General features: G+C 41.7%; 1 protein-coding gene across 8 annotated transcripts in view; it reads left to right on the plus strand.

Moving 5' to 3' along the window:
• NPAS3 (neuronal PAS domain protein 3) overlaps nt 1–19,933 on the plus strand; it is an 807,876-nt gene extending 787,943 nt beyond the window's left edge. For 5 of the 8 annotated variants that reach the window (XM_025043375.1, XM_025043376.1, XM_025043378.1 and 2 more), the window contains 3 exons: nt 12,584–12,731; nt 16,137–16,261; nt 17,266–19,933. In XM_025043375.1, the coding sequence (XP_024899143.1) occupies nt 12,584–12,731; nt 16,137–16,261; nt 17,266–18,599 (1,607 nt within the window). In that variant the 3' untranslated portion in view covers nt 18,600–19,933. The remainder of the gene's footprint in view (nt 1–12,583; nt 12,732–16,136; nt 16,262–17,265) is intronic. The other 3 variants (XM_025043377.1, XM_025043379.1, XM_015585514.2) reach the window with 1 other exon arrangement.
• Nucleotides 19,934–20,293: the final 360 nt, after the last annotated feature.

Here is a 20,293-nt window from a genome sequence, read left to right on the forward strand (position 1 = left end):
CAATCTACTTTTATCTCATTTTTAGTAACCAGAATAATTTGAGAGTGCTGAAAATAAACAACTCCACCATTCACTATTGTGCTAGTCTCCTAATTTTCCTGGTATTGTGCCAGCTAATAAACAGAGAAGGTATGCTTTCAAATTCTGTGATTTTTTTATTACTTAATATTGACATACTGGCTATTGCTTTATGATTTAGCCTACTAACAATGATTGAGTTCACTCTTTCGACTCATACACATGACTTCTAATTTTAAGTTCTTTTAATAACCTTAAACACATGAAAAACAAATAGAATGAGCTGATAATTCTGCACAGCAAAATACACTTCACATATTTAGCTATCACGCTGCGGAATAACTCCACAATGTCAAGTAGCACACAATTAGTAAAACTGTAGGGGGAGGAAAAGGAGTGTTTTGATCCTGAAGAATTTTGATCCTAATCAGATTGAAATTTCAACGTTCTTGTAGTGCTTAATATCTTCAATCACACACACACACACATACACACACACACACACACACACACACATCAAACTGATGTCAATGTTGGTTTTTGCATTCTGTAACTGGAATAAAATGCTAAAATATACAAATGCACCTTGCTTTGCACAATAAACATTAGCATCATTATAAAGTAAGATTGAGACTAAAATTGTGTGATGGAATGTCCCATGTTTACCTAATTCTCCAACCAAAGCCAGCCCAGTAACAAAATGACAAAGCATGTAATAAGTCTTGGTTTTGTAAACATTGGAAGAAAAGGCAAAAAGCCAGCACAGCATCTTGCTTGTCCAAAGCCCTAGGCTATTACTAAAGGATGCCTCGACTGTGCCTTCTCGGCAGGAGAAGGTCATGGTGACATAGAATCAGCTCAAGAATAAGATAGAATTCTAAAACAAAGGGATGGTTAAAAAATAAACCACATTAACTATTTAGCTTTTCTTCCTAGAGCTATTGGCACAATTCCTGGTTCTGTCCATGAAAGACAGTTTTTAGTCATCTGATAATGTTTCTGATACTTTGATATCTGTCTTGTGCTCTAGTTTAAAACTTAACAGGACTCAAAACGAGTCTTTGAAAACTCAAAATGCTATCTTTATCATTTATATCTTTTTTCCTAGCATAGGCATCTGCAAATCCTTAGACTAACTCGCTTCTAGAATAAGAAAAGTAAAAGGAAATCTCAGCTGCACCAGCATTGACAGCTTTGACCAAGTGAACCGAAAACTTTGGACCACCTACTCTCCCATTAAGTTAGCACAGGACACCTGATAGTTCACTGGGTTTCAGCGTAAAGAATCACTAAGAATCACATTATCCATATTAACATGGTAGGTTAGTGAAATTATACCGGTATTCTAAAACCAAGGGAGTTTTAAATCTTTTTTTTCAAACTCTGAGCAAAAACCTCAGTGATTTTTTTCCCTTTTAGTCACCTCACTGGAGTCATTGACCCCAATTTCATTGATTCTTCAGGCCAAATTGACCAAATCAACATGTCAAGGTTTGAATTTTAAACCATTTGTATTAGTAAATATTTGAGCATCTTTGCCTATCACTTTCCATTGCTCAGGAGGTACTGACCTCGAAATGACCAGCCATGTATCCCTAGAGTCACACACACCAGTCACCTAGAGCATCTGTGATACTCTCAGGCATGAATGGCACACAGCAACTACCTACTACTCTACCTCTGCTTATAGCCCCCAAAATAGAAGGGCAAACTGCAAATGCTAAACCAGAGAAACATTCTCTGCATTTCTCTTTAGCCCCTTTTAATCCAGCCTTGTGTCCACAGAAGATGCTGAATTTATCCTGATATACCCCTAGGGTTCTCTCCTGGTCAAATCAGCACCAACTCTCCAAAACCTGGAAAGAGAGGGAAAATTTCCTTTCCCTTTATAACGTAGTGCTCCACCAGCAAGGCTCAAGGCTCTGCTGCTGAGGGACTTTAAAGAAGCCAGAGAGTATAGAGGTGGTGGCTGTTTTCCCTTCCTAGAACCATGCAGGATGAGGAAAGTCTGGAAGAGTTCTCCTAGAAAAAGAGAAGGACTTCCAGCTTGTCTATAAGATCATGTAGAGTTAAAAAGCAGAGTCCGCCCAATTAATCTGGAGGGTGTTTTTAAAAAACACAGTAGCCTAAGTGTTTCTTTCTTCATTACTAAATTCTATACTTTCAACAAAACTAATACACAGCTACCTGGCATAATGCATTCCATGCTGTTTTGCATCAATAACCCCTACACTTTCCTCCTGAAGGCGTCTCATCGCCAATGCAAGCCGACTGCTTAATGCAGGACTAATTAGTATATCCCCTTCCAGTCTGCAGGCCCTCCATTGTAATTCCTTCCCAGCTCATTTTTTTCCACAACGGAGCATCAATCAAAGTAAGTGCCCTGCCTGCCTAGGAAACACAAGATGTCCTCCATGCATTTGTCATCTGCCACACAAACAAAGGGGGAATTTAATTGTTGATTTGGGTATGCAGCCATTGCACTCAGTAAAGGAAGCTGCAAGTGACGAGAGAAGGGACGGTATCAATTTTGATGGGTGAGCTAAATGCAGATAGCACAGGGATTCTCTTCTATTTTCTGATCTTAGGCTTTTTCAGGGCTGAGTCTTTAGGGATTTAGCTGCAACCTAATCATTGGCTGGACTTCCTTCCCAAAGCAAATGAGGTTTTTCCTCTTCTTCCATATGAATATGAAAATTCCCGTGAAAGGAAATGTATGTAATAGCTACCATGTCTGACTCTTTTCAAAAACCAAGTCAGCCCACATCATGTGCCTGTCTACTAACTAAAAAGACTGGCACACGGAGTCAAAATAAAGCCAGGTTTTTATGCAGGAGTGAATTAGTATTATTTTATGTCTTTTTTGGGAGGTTGGGGTGAGGCAAATGCTGATTTCACCTTCTCAAGTCCAAGGACAAGCAGGCACAGAGAACAGAGACTAGCAAGGACCTAACCCCCAGCTGAGTGCCTCTGCTCCAATGCATTACAGAAATGCAGAATTCCGGGCCTAACCCCAGGCTTACTGATTCCAAATCTGCAGTAAACAAGATCCCCAGTTGACTCAATTCACATTAAAGCTTGAAAAGTACCGACTACATTAGTATTGAGAAGGCATTATTTTACCTGGAGTAAAAGTAAATTCAAATAGACCACAGATCTTAAGGACTTTCTTTTCAATTAGATGAATTTACTAATAGTAGTAAGAAAATATGAGTAGTGAATTGGCTCTGGGGATTCAGTAAGTGTTCAAATGAAATGAGTACGCGATTGCTTGCTAAAGAAATTGACTTCTTTACAAAGAAGTAAAGTTTTGAACATCAGTGGGTAAAGCTAAGAGTATAAATAGTAATAGTCAATGTGTAAGCAAAAGGAGGTCTTTAGTTTCTTCCCCAGATTAATATTTTCCTATGTACTTGATTACATGTGTGAACATTCCTGTTCCAATTTCTTGTTTGAGTCCATCTAATATTTGTGAGTACTTCTTATATACAAAGCGGCATTGCTTTAAGATTTCAAAAATAACTAAGATATGGTCTCTACCTTCAAGGAGCTTTCATACTACTAGAAAAGACAGCATGAAAACAGCCAATTTTTAAAAAGGTGGCATGAAATTAAGACTACTAAAATAAACAAAACACAAAAACCCCATAGGTGGAGGTAACCAAGGAAGGATGGAGAAGTTCCAGAGGAGGCACATTTTCCCTGGACCTTGAAAAAACATGGCAAGAAGCCAAGATGGCAGGAGACATGAGAGTGGAGGTGGCGGGGGTTGGGGGTGGTCAAGGGCATTCCAGGCTTAGAAGAGCTTATGAAAGGACACGAAATACAACTACACACAATTTTTCCTCTCTGCTCAGAGGAAGCCAGAACTTCAATTTGACTGATATATCCTAATACAATTCTAGAACGAATTCTTGAGGTTTTTTTCTTATTACTGTTTCAATTAGGAGCTCTTATTATTTTTTTATAAAATAAAATATTTTATAAAATATTTGAAAGAAGATAACACATTGTTCTTATAAAGCATAATCAGAAAAAAAAATTCTTCTAAATCATCCATTTTGACCTAAATCAATTAACTTGAAATCAATTCCGTTTACTCCTTATAATAACATCTTATTCTTAATCTTGTATAAACTATATATTTAAAAAATACTTTCCTTAAAACATTGATTTAATGACACCCTGGATATCTCAAAAAAAAAAAATTAAACCTTTTTTTTACATGCATGAGCAGCATTCAGTTTGTGTATGTCTTTAGTATACAATGTTTTGTGGGTTTTTTTTTCCCATAAATATAGGGTTAACTAAGGATCAAGTTATTCGAAGCTTTTTATGAACTCCCACATCCTCTCTGGCTTCCTAGAATTTTCAGTGGGGCAATGGCAACTAGAATGCTTCTAGTTACAAATAACAGAAAACCTAAATAAAAATGACACTTTCTCTGTAATTGTCTTAACTTTCTCTGCATGAGCAAAAGACAGCTAAAGCACCACCGGCCATCAGTTCCTCATGGGGCAACGTCCAAAGTCAGGAAAGGGTCATTTCGGCTTCATTTTGGAAAGAAAATATTCCCATAGTTCCTCCAGTAGAGTGATGCTCCCTAATGACTCATTATCCAGTTTAATCAAATGCCCAGACCTACACCACACAGTCAAGGAGTGGAACTACCATGACTGGTTTAAACAATCAAGGTTTATCTCTCAAGACTTGGAGTTCAGCGTTCTGGAAGCCAGAACAAGTGGGAGAATAGCTGTTCAGTGGACAGTCAAGACTGACTGTTACATGGGAGAAACTAATGTTTTCACAATAAGGTGCTTGGATTTCTGAAAATCTACAGAAAAGGTGAACAGATAGAATTTGCCTGGGCTCCTTTAAATATTACTGATTTTAAAGAACACCAGTTTTTGCATGCCTCTTCCTGACCTCTTATATGTTTCTTGTTAAAGATGTTTAGTGGACTTGATGAAGCGACTGCACCCAGAAAACACAGGGTTCCGCAAATCTGAATGTAAGATCCACCTTATCCCTTTTGCCATTTTTAGTTCTACCTACATCCCAGTTTAACCTCAAGACGCCCTTACTCTTCACTTTTAAAGAGAAAAGAAAAATTCACCCAGGCCAGGTCAGACCCCCTGTACTTTCTTAGGCCAACGTACCACTTTTCATCATGGTTATCACTATTATAAATTTATTAGCAGAAATGACTGATAAGCATGTCTCCCACCCAAAAGCAAATAGAAGCAAATCTTGTTTAAGAATGAAGAAAACTTTTCCAAGAATCTCCTGCAGTAGAGAGACTTCCCCCTGAGTCTCACTGTCCAGTAGTTTATCATATTTCAAACTTAAACAGTCACTGGCAAGGGAAAGGGATTACTGTGACTAACTGAGACTACTGTAGGAGGACAGGCCCACGGCAGGTTTTGCTCACGTGCTTATCCCCCAGTGCCTGGCACAGAGTAGGCACTCAAAAAAAAAAAAAAAAAATTTAGTCAGTGAGTGAATAAATCCACCATTTCCCTCATTTCCTAGCCATAAATCTTTCTTAATTCCATGCCGAAGAGTTCACGGCTTCTTTATATAGCGAATCCCTGCACGAAAAGAAGGCATGGAGCTAAAAAATCCTCTGTCCTTACCTATTTTAAGTCGAGAAAGGCAGGGATGAGTGGGGCTGAAGCTCCCTGGTTGGACTGAAAACAGCCTGAAAAAAGATCTGAGATCTCAGATGTCACTCGTGCCAACAATTACTTTGATCCTTCCTGTCCTAGAACACGATACCATCAGTGTTTAAAAGCTTTGGTCTCCAATTCAGTACATTATCATGAAGAAAAGGGGAATTTATTTTTTAAACTTAACAAATTGACATGTCCTAAATCAATGAAAAGTTTTCTGCGTGATTCAGTATTAACAGTTCATAAAAATCTATCAATTGGCTGGGGTATAGGAAAAAACCTCTTCTGAGGTTATAAATCACACAGATAGCAATTCAAGCAGGCCTGTCATTAGTGTATTAGGGGGAAAATCCATAGATGATGCATAGTCATTCACAGAACATCCACAGGTCTTCTGTCCTTAAGCCTGTAACTCAGATTAAATATCAAATATCATTAAGCTTTACCAAATATTGCTCAGCACATAGATTTGCAAAAGAACTAAAAACCAATTCTTGGATGCCTGCTATTTAAGACATCTAGCTCACTAATTGCAAAATCTATAGGAAAGTCTGCACAGCATCAAAGCCTTGGTTGATCCTATGAGCAATTCTAAATGAAAAACTGTCTCCGTAGCAAGTAAATAAAGCATTTAATGCAGTTTCTGGCTCTAATGCTGTTTCTCCTGTGGGTTTTGAAAATGACCTTCCTGTAAGCATCAAGGACTATAACTTTTTAGATAAACTTGTTCTTGTTTTAAGTCTATGTCAAGTTCATTCCCCTAGAAGCCCACAGTTTTCAAAAGCAGAGGAAAAAGTAATCCAGAATCTAAAAAAAAAAAAAAAAAAAAGTCCTGTTTCCAGAATGAAGTTCCCTGTCAGCCTGTCTTGGGCCTTAGGTGGAAAAGCAGAGATTAAAGAGTCAGTATTCTTTTTCATGTTTCATCTGCCAGTTTTGTGAATGTAAAAAGAGAACCAGTGGCTACAGCAAAGCACCCAACTGTGGTATTAAGTAGAAAGTGTGATTCTCGCACACACACCCTCAAACACACACAAACTCCACGTCAGTGAATTCAAAAATAATTTTTGAGTCTCTAGCACAAGGAGCCCGCTCTCCATTCTCTGCAGCCATTGATGAAGGTACCTCAAGGAGGGGTGAATGGCGCTGCAGATGCGTCCTCGTATCACCATGACGATAATGAAGCTCTTTGTTCAGCTGTGTGAATGTGAAGTGTGAAATTTCGGATGATCTCACCATTTCCTATTTATTCTATACTTACCTGAATACACCAAGTATTGCAGCTTTTTAATGCATATGCAAACTACTAAAATGTCCTTTTGTGAGACACTTTGCTAAAAGACCGCTTTTGATATGTGTTCTTCATCTCCTCTTCAATCTGAATTAGACTGCTTCCTTCTTTTTAAGACACAAGTAACTCACTATTTAGAGTCTTTGGCTTTGATTTTGTAGAGCAGCCCAACAGGAAGAGACCATGTTCTCTTTTATTCTCCATATTTCTGAAGGCAAACTTGGACTGATTTGTTTTGATTTACTAACAGAATTATGTTCCTGCCACAGACACAGGCTTCCTTTATGTCCTTTCAGTCATTGGCCTATCTCTGTAGACAAAGTTTTCCCAAAGAAAACTGAAATGCCTCTGTTGGTAACTGTGCAGAGCCATGGATGTGTGTGCTTCAGCAAAAGAGGTTATCAGATTTGGGGGGACAGTAATCATTCTCCACAAGCAGCACATTACTTGTATCCCTACCAATAAGCTCAAACCAAGAGACCGGGTTACATTTTAAAGAGACAGTCAATAAAATTGAGCATCCAGTCTTTAGAGGGAAAAAAATGTTTTCGACGTAAAAAGACACATGTTCTAAAACGCAGGCTCTCTGAAACTTTCTTTTCATGGAACTGTATTTGCCAATTCCGTCACAGTTAAGAGTGGGTGGTGTTTTGATGCTCATAGCCAAAAACTGTCAAATGAGCAGGGCTGGAACAGTTCGACCAGGAGGACTTAAGGCTCTTTGTCTCTAATGTATTATTCTCACAGTGGGGTCACCTCTGTCCTCTAAAGAGCACAGTTTGTAACGCAAAGGCACCTTTAGCTCCTTCAGCTTGGAAGGTAGGGCGCTACTGAGACAGCTTCATGGTTTTCCTCAGAGCAATGGCAGCCAAAAGGAATTAGTTGCATCCTAAACTTCAGAGTAAAAAGGAACAAGTTCTTATGTGGTAGCAGAGGTGTTCACAGTTACACCTGGGACCATTTGAAACTGTAAGTGAACCTGGGAAAAATGTACCCGTCCTCTTTATGTATTCATGTTTACCTTGTAAACTCTAAGAAAAGGCCATTTAAATGTTTTGGGGTCCCTTATTAAAAACTAATTCCTATAGGACAACTTTAAAGACATAATTCCAGAGATGTTATGATGTGATCAGTGAATTCAGTGAGGGATACACAGGCTGTTGTGCTACCAAAAGTTTTGGAAAGCAAAAAGTAAATGTTGGGATAAACCAAAAAGAAGATGCCGGTTTATGTGATAGAAGTACTCTGACCACATCAGGGCGTAAGATCAAAAATACGACCCACATATATATTTCCTCTCCCTCTCCGCTTCCTCTCTTTATAGTTTGAGCACACTGTTATGAATTTGCTCCTGGGCTCATTGGTTTGATGAGTATTAATCTCTTTTCAAGGGACGATTAACTATTTTTTAAGAACTTCCACAATAAGTGACTTACATTGTGCTTATTTCTGTTTTTTTCCCCACGAAGGATTTGATGAAGTAGACTGACACAAACATCCTCTCATTTCCATCTCAAGCTAAAACTCAAAAATAAAAACAACAGCCACTGTATAAAAGAGAATCAAAAAGTTTTTGTGTTTTTCAAGTTGTCAAATTTATTACAAACTAAAAATCTCTTTCGAACTGGCACCAAGGTGGCTTTTCTTCTTGAGCTGATTAGGACCACATGAGCTCAGGAAAAGCTGTCAGATCCTGCCTCTGGCGCAGCTGGAATGATCCAACTGATTTGCCAGTATGATTTTTTTTTTTTAAAAAGAAAAAGAAAAAGAGAAGCTTCATCCCAAAGTCATAAATTTACATTCTGGAGCTCCAAGAAAAAAGTATTCCTTGTTCATTTTAAAAGAAGCAAAATGCCATTGTGACCTCTTTTATGGGACCTCCTAAAAAACAAAAGCAGATGGGACAATATATTGGGCATTGATTTATGCCATAGTAGAACCGAACGCTGTGTCTTCTCTCTAGTTATAGATTCCCACTGACACATGGGGGGTCTCATTCAGAAAACACTAATCCTCGAGAAATAATCATAAACAAAGACCATGCTAGAATGTTTACCTTTTAAGAATTGTTTGTCAGGCTGGCCCAAGGCAAATTAATGGATTAGGTCAAACTCTTCTTCACCTGACCAATGATGGGCTCCCGGATCTGCTTTACGGCATTCCCCAGGGTAAGTTAAGGCACTCAAGTAGATACTGACTCCCCAAGGAGGTTCCCTTCCTCACTAGTCCACTCTTCACATCAAAATGTACCTGACCTGACTTTTTCATTAGGTCTCCTCTCTTTGCTAGATGGCCCTTGGCCTGATGATAATAAAGGCTCGATTAATGTATTCATGGACCCTAATAAATTTGTATTTATCTTCTCAGGAAACACAGATGCACTTAATCAGACCCAGAGTCCTACTCCCTTAACTCAAAAAGATGACACATATCAGTGTTTTAGCAAATAGGCTTTTCAGCCCCTTTGATAGCACATTCTTGGATCCCACCAGGGAGGCAGATGTTTTGCTGGCTAAGCATTTTAAAATTGAGAGTTTGTTTGTTTGTTATTAAGAGAAAATTTTAGGAAGACAGTGATCTTTACGTTGATTCTGCACATTCTAATTTGACTATAATTCCTCTCTTGCTTTGACCCTTTCTATGCACTACATTCTGAGAAAATATACGTATATATATATATATATAAAAATAAAATTTTTGCTTGCTTTTGGGCAAAAATCCAGAATCCCTAGCCAGGCTGGACGGATCTGGCCTACCATTCCAGTGTGTTCTTCATGTGCTTTAAAAAAGAGGGCCTCTTAGTCTCTTTGCCTTTGTTAAATTACTAGAACCATTTGAAATTATTCCTTAGTCCAGATACAGAGCCAATAATATTATACACCAATCACTGATTGGGAGCTATAAATTTTCTCTGTGAAAATAGTGTGCAGAATTTTATAACCCATCGTTCCTCTATTAACAGTTAACCAGGTTGAGAGGATTTGAATAAAAGCACATCTTGTTGCATGCAACAATGGTTTGACAGAAGAGCTGTATGGCAGAGTCAGTATTTTACTGCTCTCAGCTTCGCCACACAGTTTTGTAGCCTGGGAAGCCATGCATGCAAAATGGCAGGACTTACAATTGCCTACAAAAGGAGAGTACAATGCTACCTGTGGAGCCTTGTCCCATGAGACGATGACAGTTCCGGGCCTTAAAAATACCCTAAATTGTTGAATAGTTTCAGAATAGAATTTGCCACTATGTGAAGCACTCATCAATGCAAGGCCTTTTCAAGCAACTGTTAAGACATAATTATTCAATTTTACAACCATCCATTTATTGTATCATGAGAAAAAGGGAGGAATGCATCGAAGTTTACATATTTATGGATGAAATACATGGAGGTTTGATTTTTGATCACTTTCAGAGGCAGGAAAAGTGGCTCAGACACGACGGAAAGAGCTTCGACAGCCTTAAACACAGCTCTTTTCCAAAGTGACTTCCCTTTACTCATCCACCTCCCCCCACCAAAAAAAAATCAAAATGTACTTCATGAAACTATTGTATATGAAGCACTTATTAGCCGTAATTAAATGGACAATATGAATTTACTACGTCTTTAGGACTCTGGCTTGTTCTGGTTTAGAGCAAGATGATTAATGCAAATACATATTACTTGAGATAACCATTTAGCAGCTAATTTAGCCAAATTTATTACAGCAGTTAGAGGTTTTTCATTTTAGCAGACGGAGACAAGGACATGCCAAAAGTGGGCGACGTGGACGAGTGCACACTGCCCTCTAGTGGCCAGCCAGCTGGCGCGCTTCTGGGGGGTATGGAGTTGCGGCCATCCGTATCCAAGTAATAGCGGCAGGTTTTGCACGTTTCCGGCGTCCTTTTAAACCATTCCCATCCATAGCACTTTATTTCATGGGATGATTTACTGCACTTTCCCCTTTTACTAGCTCAGGAGTACCCAGATACAAATCAAATCAATTTCGACTTGGCAAGATTTTGGTTAAAGTATCATTTTTAACATCTGCATTTTAAAGCCCTCTTTCAGTGGGTATTTAATGGCACCGTTTCACATTACTGATTGTTTTTACTTGTTCCTTCATTTTGGGCCATATTTCAGAGTCTGTGTGGAGCTGTCACTCTGTTTGGCTCCAGCCAAGTCAATTCTGTGCCTGCCTCCCTTAGGCCAGTGTTTTTCTCTGACTTGGTTAGGGAATTTATTTTGTTCCAACATTCTGTCGTCTCACCAGAATTTCCCGACTGACCAATGTAAATTTAGCTCATACGTGGACTATAAATTCTGTTACACAAGATCAAAAGGAACACATGCATAAGGACGCTGGTCAACACTGCTCACACTGGTGACAGATCAAAGACGGAGGGGTAAAGCATCTTCGGAACCATTCAAATATCCAGAATCTCAAAGAGATCTACCTCGAAACTATGAATAAATCACATACAAACTTGCCTTTGTTACCATCTGACGTCAAGCCCATTGACAGTATCCACACCGCATTAGGTATTCTGTGAGCCAAAAAGATTTGTAGTCCTTTTATTCTTCCTTTCACACCATGGCTGCCGAAAATGGAACAAAGTCTTGCTGCAAAAGCTAGTAACCCTCGCTCGGGAACTGCCGCTCCACTGAATTGTTGATTTTATTTGTCCTACTGATGGCATCCTCCATTAAGCATACAGAGGGGTAGCCTGGCTTGGTGCAGGACCTCCCCTGTCTAAGCTTGAGGTTTTGTGCAGATGACAATCATCTGGTCTCAGTCTTAATACACAGTGCCTTCTATTTTTTGTTTTGTTTTGTTTTGTTTTGCTTTGCTTTTCCCCCTCAGTGCTGAATAAGGGCCAGTGTGTGACGAAGTACTATCGTTGGATGCAGAAGAACGGAGGCGAGGTTTGGATACAGTCTAGCGCCACCATAGCTATTAATGCCAAGAACGCAAATGAGAAGAACATCATCTGGGTGAACTACCTTCTTAGGTATATTTTCTAATTCTTTTTCATTTCTGTCTCAGTTATAAAGTATGCAGCCCAATGGTGAATAACTAACATATTATCTTTTGACAGTATCTGCTGTGGAATTATGTGGGAAATTCTGCTTTTCTTTCCACAAGATTCAAAGAAATATGAAAAGATCAAAGCTATGTTAGAAGGGACTTCTAGGGCAGATTCGCAACACTTTCAATAATTCTTGGTCTGTCAGCATTCGGGAAGCTCTGCAGAAGTTGCTTTGGTTTTCCCACAAATGTCCAGGCCATAAAAAGAACACAGACTTTTGCCTAAAGCTATAGCCTTCAAAAGCACCTCCTTCTCCCCACCACAGGTACACATACTCACACACTCCAATCCTTGTGAAAATTAAACGAAAGGGGATGAAAAAGAAGGGTACGCTATATTTGTCCTACTGATGGCATCCTCCATTAAGCATACAGAGGGGTAGCCTGGCTTGGTGCAGGACCTCCCCTGTCTAAGCTTGAGGTTTTGTGCAGATGACAATCATCTGGTCTCAATCTTAATACACAGTGCCTTCTATTTTTTTGTTTTGTTTTGTTTTGTTTTGTTTTGTTTTGTTTTGTTTTGCTTTGCTTTTCCCCCTCAGTGCTGAATAAGGGCCAGTGTGTGACGAAGTACTATCGTTGGATGCAGAAGAACGGAGGCTATATTTGGATACAGTCTAGCGCCACCATAGCTATTAATGCCAAGAACGCAAATGAGAAGAACATCATCTGGGTGAACTACCTTCTTAGGTATATTTTCTAATTCTTTTTCATTTCTGTCTCAGTTATAAAGTATGCAGCCCAATGGTGAATAACTAACATATTATCTTTTGACAGTATCTGCTGTGGAATTATGTGGGAAATTCTGCTTTTCTTTCCACAAGATTCAAAGAAATATGAAAAGATCAAAGCTATGTTAGAAGGGACTTCTAGGGCAGATTCGCAACACTTTCAATAATTCTTGGTCTGTCAGCATTCGGGAAGCTCTGCAGAAGTTGCTTTGGTTTTCCCACAAATGTCCAGGCCATAAAAAGAACACAGACTTTTGCCTAAAGCTATAGCCTTCAAAAGCACCTCCTTCTCCCCACCACAGGTACACATACTCACACTCTCCAATCCTTGTGAAAATTAAACGAAAGGGGATGAAAAAGAAGGGTACGCTATAGTCCTCCTATATTCTATTCCTTTGAAGCTTTCGGCACATTACATAGGGTTTGATTCCCTAGGCATTGAAGTTTTAGTAAGCAAAATGAGTTGATTTGCCAGAATCAAGACAATATCAGTATAAAAATGAAGGCAATCTTCTCTTGCCTGCTCTGTGATCTCAGGAAAGTTTTACAGCTGTTTTAAAGCATCCACAAATTTACATCCATAAATGAAGCCAAGCTCCACGGCATCCTAAATTCTAGCGTAGAGCACCATTTCTCAGTCCTTCCTCACTTTCTGCCTTTGGATTCAAACTAGCAAAAAAAAATTGCCAAGACCAACAGCCTGGGTGATCTGCAACTGGGGGCGACCTTCCTGGGAGGTTCTCCACCAATCCTGTCATGCGGCTATGTCCCGCTCCCTCCCAGCACTCTCATTCGCTCTTCGGCTTCTTTTGGCCTATAGCCGCCAAGCAGGGTCTGAGTAGGAAAACTCCCAATAGGTCTTATGAATGGAAGTTGTTGCCCTTTGGCTGATTATCTAGAGAGGGAGTACTTCAATCCCATTTTTCTTTGAGACGGCCAAAAGGAGCCGAGATGCTGACAACCATGGCTCATCAGCACGCTGACCCTTCAGAGTGTTCACATACTTTTGTGATGACTTGAAGGCACGAATGTGCTTGCTACCAATAGCATATCAATCAGACACTAATGATTATTGCTCTGGAGAGGGCTTTAATGTGCACCACTTAAAAGAGTCTTCATTTATCTACTTTCTTTTTCCTTTTTTGACCTCTTCTACTCTATGTTAATTCTCTCTAAAGGTATTTAATGTAGATTTCTCCAAGACCTGATTTTCATGCAATCATGTGTTTGTGATATGTTCAAGATGGGTTCTGATATCAAGCAGTCCTTTTACATAAAGGTTATGGAACAGTGGCAATGTGTCACAGAAAAGCTTATAAAAACTTAACACACCAGAGAGAAGGTAGAGTAAGGAAGGTGCTATGGCATTGACGATCTTTTGCTGGGCAAAAACGGAATTTATCAAGGAGATCCATTATTGTTAAGAGTTAGTCACTGGTAACAGGGACCCCCATCGATGAGAGAATATCTGTTTCCCATGCTGCTATAGCCTAGGGTACTAAAATAATTTATATGGTTGTTATTCCCATTTAGAAAAGTTTCTTCTTATCTGGATCTTTCTTACTGCCTCATCAGCCTCATCATTTTCTATTCTGCCCCCAAATGGAGGGAGTGATAAGGGTTAAGGAGAGGTCGATCCACGCAACTTTGTATCAACACTATTGGCCTAGCTTAATACCACATGGTATAAGCTCATGAGTGTTTGGTATTTCTAGTCCATAGAATTCCATATGGAGAGGAGGGAATCAAAGACCAGTCTTCAGGCTCAAGAGCCTCAATCTCAGACATGCTAGACCTGTTTCAGCTGACCTAAAGACTCACTCTGAGTTCCATAATAAAAGACTAAATTGGATGACAAGCGACTTGTGAACCCCCATGTCACCTGGACCAAAGGAAACTAATATAGATGGAAACTCTGCCAAGTCTACCACTCACTGATATCAATGTCATAGGCTAGACATCTAGTATGAAAAGGACTTTGCCCCTGCAAAACAGCAACAATTGAAGTTTGTTTTTCTTTCCCACATTCTTGTCCTTTGTTCTTCCCTGACCAGGATTTTCATGCTCCCTCTTCCTACCCAGAGTCCCTCACTTCTGGGCCCCGTCTAGGCTTGTGCTTCCCTGTTATGAAGTTATTCTCCCCAGTCTTCTTCCCATTTCTCTCACAATGCTTGGTAGAATTACACTCTTAGAGTATTCAGAGACTGCATTAGTGCTTAGGCTACCTTCCCACCATTAGTCTCAACTGATTATCTAGAGAAAGCTCCGCTGCTGAAGCTAATTCAGACTAAGGAGTAAACGCCTGATAATCCATCTCAGTGAATTAACCCTCTCAGAGACATTCGCAGTTTTCGAGTAGTTACTGAAACCGTGACTCTTTAATATAGGAATTTCACTAGAGATTAGCAAATGAGTTAGTAATCATCTATTGTAAGAATCTCATTGGCTAACCATCATGGAAGGACAAAAGAAGCATTTTCCATTTGGAAACAAGAGGCTTTCCTCGTGCCTTCAAATTATAGTAACCTATACTGCTTATACATTGGGCCAGACTCGGAGTGGCATTTCTAGAAGACAGCTAACTCAAACTTGACCAAATACTCTCCCTTTTCCAGAAGAGGCTTGATTCAGAATTAAAAATAGAATGAAAATTAAGCACGTTTGTGCAAATGGGGTTAGATCCATTCTGTTAGGGCCTCTTTCACACGGGGACTCTCCCCACTGCAATCAGATTTCCAGCTAACAAGCCACAGGTGTACACCACATGAGCAGATGAAAATGTGATTGTAATGGGTGTGTTGACAGTTCGGTAGCCATAATCCATGCATCCCAAGGTGCACCTGTGCATCTGTCAGATCTCAGGCGCTGAGGGCTCTGCCTCCACCTCCCACAGCCTTGGAGCCATCTGAACAACTGAGAAGCTCCATTGAGGAGCCAAGACAACGGTACTGAGGCCATGGACTCATTAGGAGCACAAGAGAAGACAGGGCACACCAGGAGGTATGGGAGTGAATTGTTGAGAGTACTTCTCATCCTCCCTTCCCCCAGGTGTTAAACTGGGAGGAATATTAAGCAGCACAGTTCCCTGGCCCCCAGTGGTACCTGATTATTTAAAAGCCTTTTAGTGGCTTTCATCTAGTATTTGGGTATTTAATCATTGTAGCAAGGTGCACCTGTACCCCGGCACATGCAATCCAAGTTTCTGTAAAAGTCCCATGATGAACTGGGAAATGATTTCATGTTTAGACTTTTAAACTCTCTAAACTCCAGAAGTTTGGGGCAAGGAAGTGGGAAGAAGATGGTCCAAAACAAACCATACAGAACGGGTGTCCGCACTCCTGATGAATGCCTCCCTCCCCTGCAGTAATCCCGAGTACAAGGACACACCGATGGACATCGCACAGCTCCCCCACCTGCCGGAGAAAACTTCAGAATCCTCGGAGACATCCGACTCCGAATCAGACTCTAAAGACACCTCAGGTATTACAGGTATTACTACTTCTCCATGTTCTGCAGTTATGGCTTGCCTTTCCAAACACGAGGGGAGGGGTGGGCCATGGCCAAAGGGCCATTGTCAGAGCACAGAAAGTGGTCTTATGTGCAACCACATACACACGTACACCTACAGATGCGCGTATACATACATACAATACTTACACATATATATGCGGTGGTGTAAAAATATATACATTCGTATATGTATGTAAATACTTACATATAGGTATGTTGTGATACTTATACACATATATGTATATTGTAGTGTATAAACGTATATACGTACACAAATATACACAGATTGATTGAGCGAACACTTAATGTCAACCCTCCACTGTTGGTACAGAAGGAGGCCCACCCTAGCCCCATAGCTAGCTCTGGCCTCTTTACTGGAAGCAGATAGCAGGGCTGTCTCTGATGTCCAAGGCAGACCGTGACTTTGCACCCCAAACTCACATCCTCACCAAGCTGGAACTGAGCCTCTACAGTGGATATTCAATACCATTGGAAAATGACTCTTTCAGGGTGCTAGACTGTTACTCATTTTCTGAATCTATGCAGGAGAAATCCATGCTTTCCCATGTCTAGTAATTTGGGGAAGTAGACTTTTCTAAGTAATTCTTTGGAGCACAGGAAAGTTAATATAAAAATGTTCCTTTCCTCCAATCCCCAACCCCTTTCACAGCTACACACAGAGCCAAGGAGCACAGAACTCACAGAACTTTACAGGTGCACAAGTCCCGAGCTTCTTCTAAACCAACCTCTTCTGCTATGGAAAGGAAAGCCAGAGTAGTTACATGATTTGTAATCTAGGCCCTCAAGAGATAGAAAGCCCAGGCTTTAAGTAAGCAAGGTGGTAGAGAAGCTCAGGATGGGGCACGACCCCCCACAACCCCCCAACAGGTGAGAGGTGGATCTTGCCCTGCTCATGTGGTGTCTCCTTTGTCTCCTGTCCCTGCACCCACCCCCACCACCCACCTGCCGCCGGCCCCGCGTAGAGGACAACGAAAACTCCAAGTCCGACGAGAAGGGCAATCAGTCCGAGAACAGTGAAGACCCGGAACCCGACCGGAAGAAGTCCGGCAACACGTGCGACAACGACATGAATTGCAACGACGATGGCCACAGCTCCAGCAACCCGGACAGCCGCGACAGCGACGACAGCTTCGAGCACTCGGATTTTGAGAACCCCAAGGCGGGCGAGGACGGCTTCGGGGCGCTGGGCCCGATGCAGATCAAGGTCGAGCGCTACGTTGAGAGCGAGTCGGACCTGCGGCTGCAGAACTGCGAGTCGCTCACGTCCGACAGCGCCAAGGACTCGGACAGCGCGGGCGAGGTGGGCGCGCAGGCCTCCAGCAAGCACCAGAAGCGCAAGAAGAGGCGGAAACGGCAGAAGGGCGGCAGCGCCAGCCGCCGGCGCCTGTCCAGCGCCTCGAGCCCCGGTGGCCTGGACGCAGGCCTGGTGGAGCCCCCGCGGCTGCTGTCCTCCCCCAATAGTGCCTCGGTGCTCAAGATCAAGACGGAGATCTCGGAACCCATCAACTTCGACAACGACAGCAGCATCTGGAACTACCCGCCCAACCGCGAGATCTCCAGGAACGAGTCCCCCTACAGCATGACCAAGCCCCCCAGCTCCGAGCACTTCCCGTCCCCGCAGGGCAGCGGGGGCAGCGGGGGGCTGCACGTGGCCATCCCCGACTCGGTCCTCACGCCGCCCGGCGCCGAAGGCGCAGCAGCCCGCAAGACTCAGTTCAGCGCCTCGGCCACCGCGGCCTTGGCCCCCGTCGCCTCCGACCCTCTGTCACCCCCCCTCTCGGCATCCCCGCGGGACAAGCACCCCGGGAGCGGTGGCGGGAGTGGCCCCAGCACGTCCAACTCCTTGCTGTACACTGGGGACCTAGAGGCGCTGCAGAGGTTGCAGGCGGGCAACGTCGTGCTCCCGCTGGTGCACAGGGTGACCGGGACCCTGGCAGCCACCAGTACGGCCGCGCAAAGGGTCTACACCACGGGCACCATCCGCTACGCTCCCGCCGAGGTGACCCTGGCCATGCAGGGCAACCTGCTGCCCAACGCGCACGCTGTTAACTTCGTGGACGTTAACAGCCCCGGCTTTGGCCTCGACCCCAAGACGCCTATGGAGATGCTCTACCACCACGTGCACCGGCTCAACATGTCAGGACCGTTCGGCGGAGCTGTGAGCGCGGCCAGCCTGACGCAGATGCCCGCCGGCAACGTGTTCACCACGGCCGAGGGACTCTTCTCCACGCTGCCCTTCCCCGTCTACAGCAACGGCATCCACGCGGCACAGACTCTGGAGCGCAAGGAGGACTGAGGCGCGCCCAGCGCGGGCGGGTTCCGCTCGGAGGCATCGTCGGCGTTTTCGTTTAGACCTTTAATTCTAGCACTTTGAATTTGAGCAGGTCAGCGTCTTCTCTCAACATGGTGGTCCCCATCCCATCCCCTCTTTCTTTAACTTGACTTATTCTTTCCTGTAAAGATATGTTTATTTTTGGCCTTCGGAGGGTCAGATGACCAGTTGCCTGCCATTTTGTCTTCTTCTGAGATGTGTGTTGGGTTGTTTTGCTTTCCTTTGCATCTTTATTAAGATGTCTTTAATGTGTATATGCCTCTGCCATAGAATACTCAGTCTTGTGGTCAAGAGATTTCTCAAGTGACAACTATTGGGTTTTCTTCATAAAGATCTTGATGTGATCAAGATTAAAAGAGACAAGCATAAACAATGTGCCCTGTTTGACTAAGTCAAATGAAATGGGTGGTTTTTGTTTTTGTTCCTAATTCCTTTGAAAATAGGGGGATAGTATTTTAGAATTTTATGCAGAATTTAATTCTCTTTTTATGGTTAAGATTTTAAGATTTTCTTACTTGCACATAAAAATAATTTGGGTTATTAAACTTAATTTCTGGCCTGTGACTAGAATGTTTTAAAAAAAACAGTTGGACTAAATGTTAATTACTGAAACATTAACTTAATTTCTAAAACCATGGTGCTATCATTTATTAATCTGTAATGTCTTCATACAAAATGCAGCTCCTGGGCTGGGTTTTGGAAAAAAAATGTGTTCTGTCCTGGTCTGGAGTCCGTTGCTGCAGTCTCCTTGGTTAGTTAAGACAAAGCCCTCATTAACGTTTGCTGCAGGACTTAAAATTTTTTTACCTCCCAACTAACAAACATAGCCTCACATTAAATTTAATGGGTCAGTAAAGCCCTTTTTAAAGGGGCTTTTGGAAAACTCAATCAAACTGATTTGAGGAGCAGTTTAGGTACATATTGCCTTTTGGTGAGCTCTTTTTTTTTTCCTTTTCTCAGTCTAACTGAGGCTAATTTTTACAACTTCAGTAACACTTCAGAGTAAAAGAAGGAAAAAAATATTTAACATGTTTTTTTTTTTTTTCATTTCTTGCTTAAAAAGGAAGGTTGTATTTTGGGGGACTGATTTAATTTGATGGATTTTTTTTTTCCCCTTTGCTTCTTATTTCTAGGTTGGAACCAATACGGTTTAAAACTAAAGAATGGGTTAATAAGCTTCAAACAGATAACTGCAACTGAAAACTGCACATTAAATACAAAAAAAAAAAAAAGAAAAAGAAAAAGAAAAAAAATCCTATTTTGTCTTTGTTGCCAGAAATCAGTGTAGTGTCAAACACTCCAAATGACTGTCAAGTATAAATTCTTCTTCCACTCCATTTTTGGCAGCTGTTTGTTAAGGCATCTAATAACAGATGTGAGAACTGTAACGTGTGCAATGTGTACGTGTCCTTGGCTGTCGTCCATTGCAGTTTCAATGTGTGTTTCTATATGCAGTATATACTAAGCTAATGTAGTTGTTTTGTCCTTTGTCTTCTCTGTGCTCTATCTCTAGTCTGGAGTGGTCCAGTCCCATTCCTGCAGTCCTAGTGAATCAGTGATTCTTGGGGGTTAGTGATTTTTGTGTGGTGGCCTTCCTCTGTAATGTCACCCCTATGCTGCTTCTACTGTCTGTGAACCTTCCGTTTCACTTTTTAAAA

Source organism: Pteropus alecto, unplaced genomic scaffold, assembly GCF_000325575.1.
Source record: "Pteropus alecto unplaced genomic scaffold, ASM32557v1 scaffold171, whole genome shotgun sequence".
In the NCBI taxonomy this organism is placed as follows: domain Eukaryota; kingdom Metazoa; phylum Chordata; class Mammalia; order Chiroptera; family Pteropodidae; genus Pteropus; species Pteropus alecto.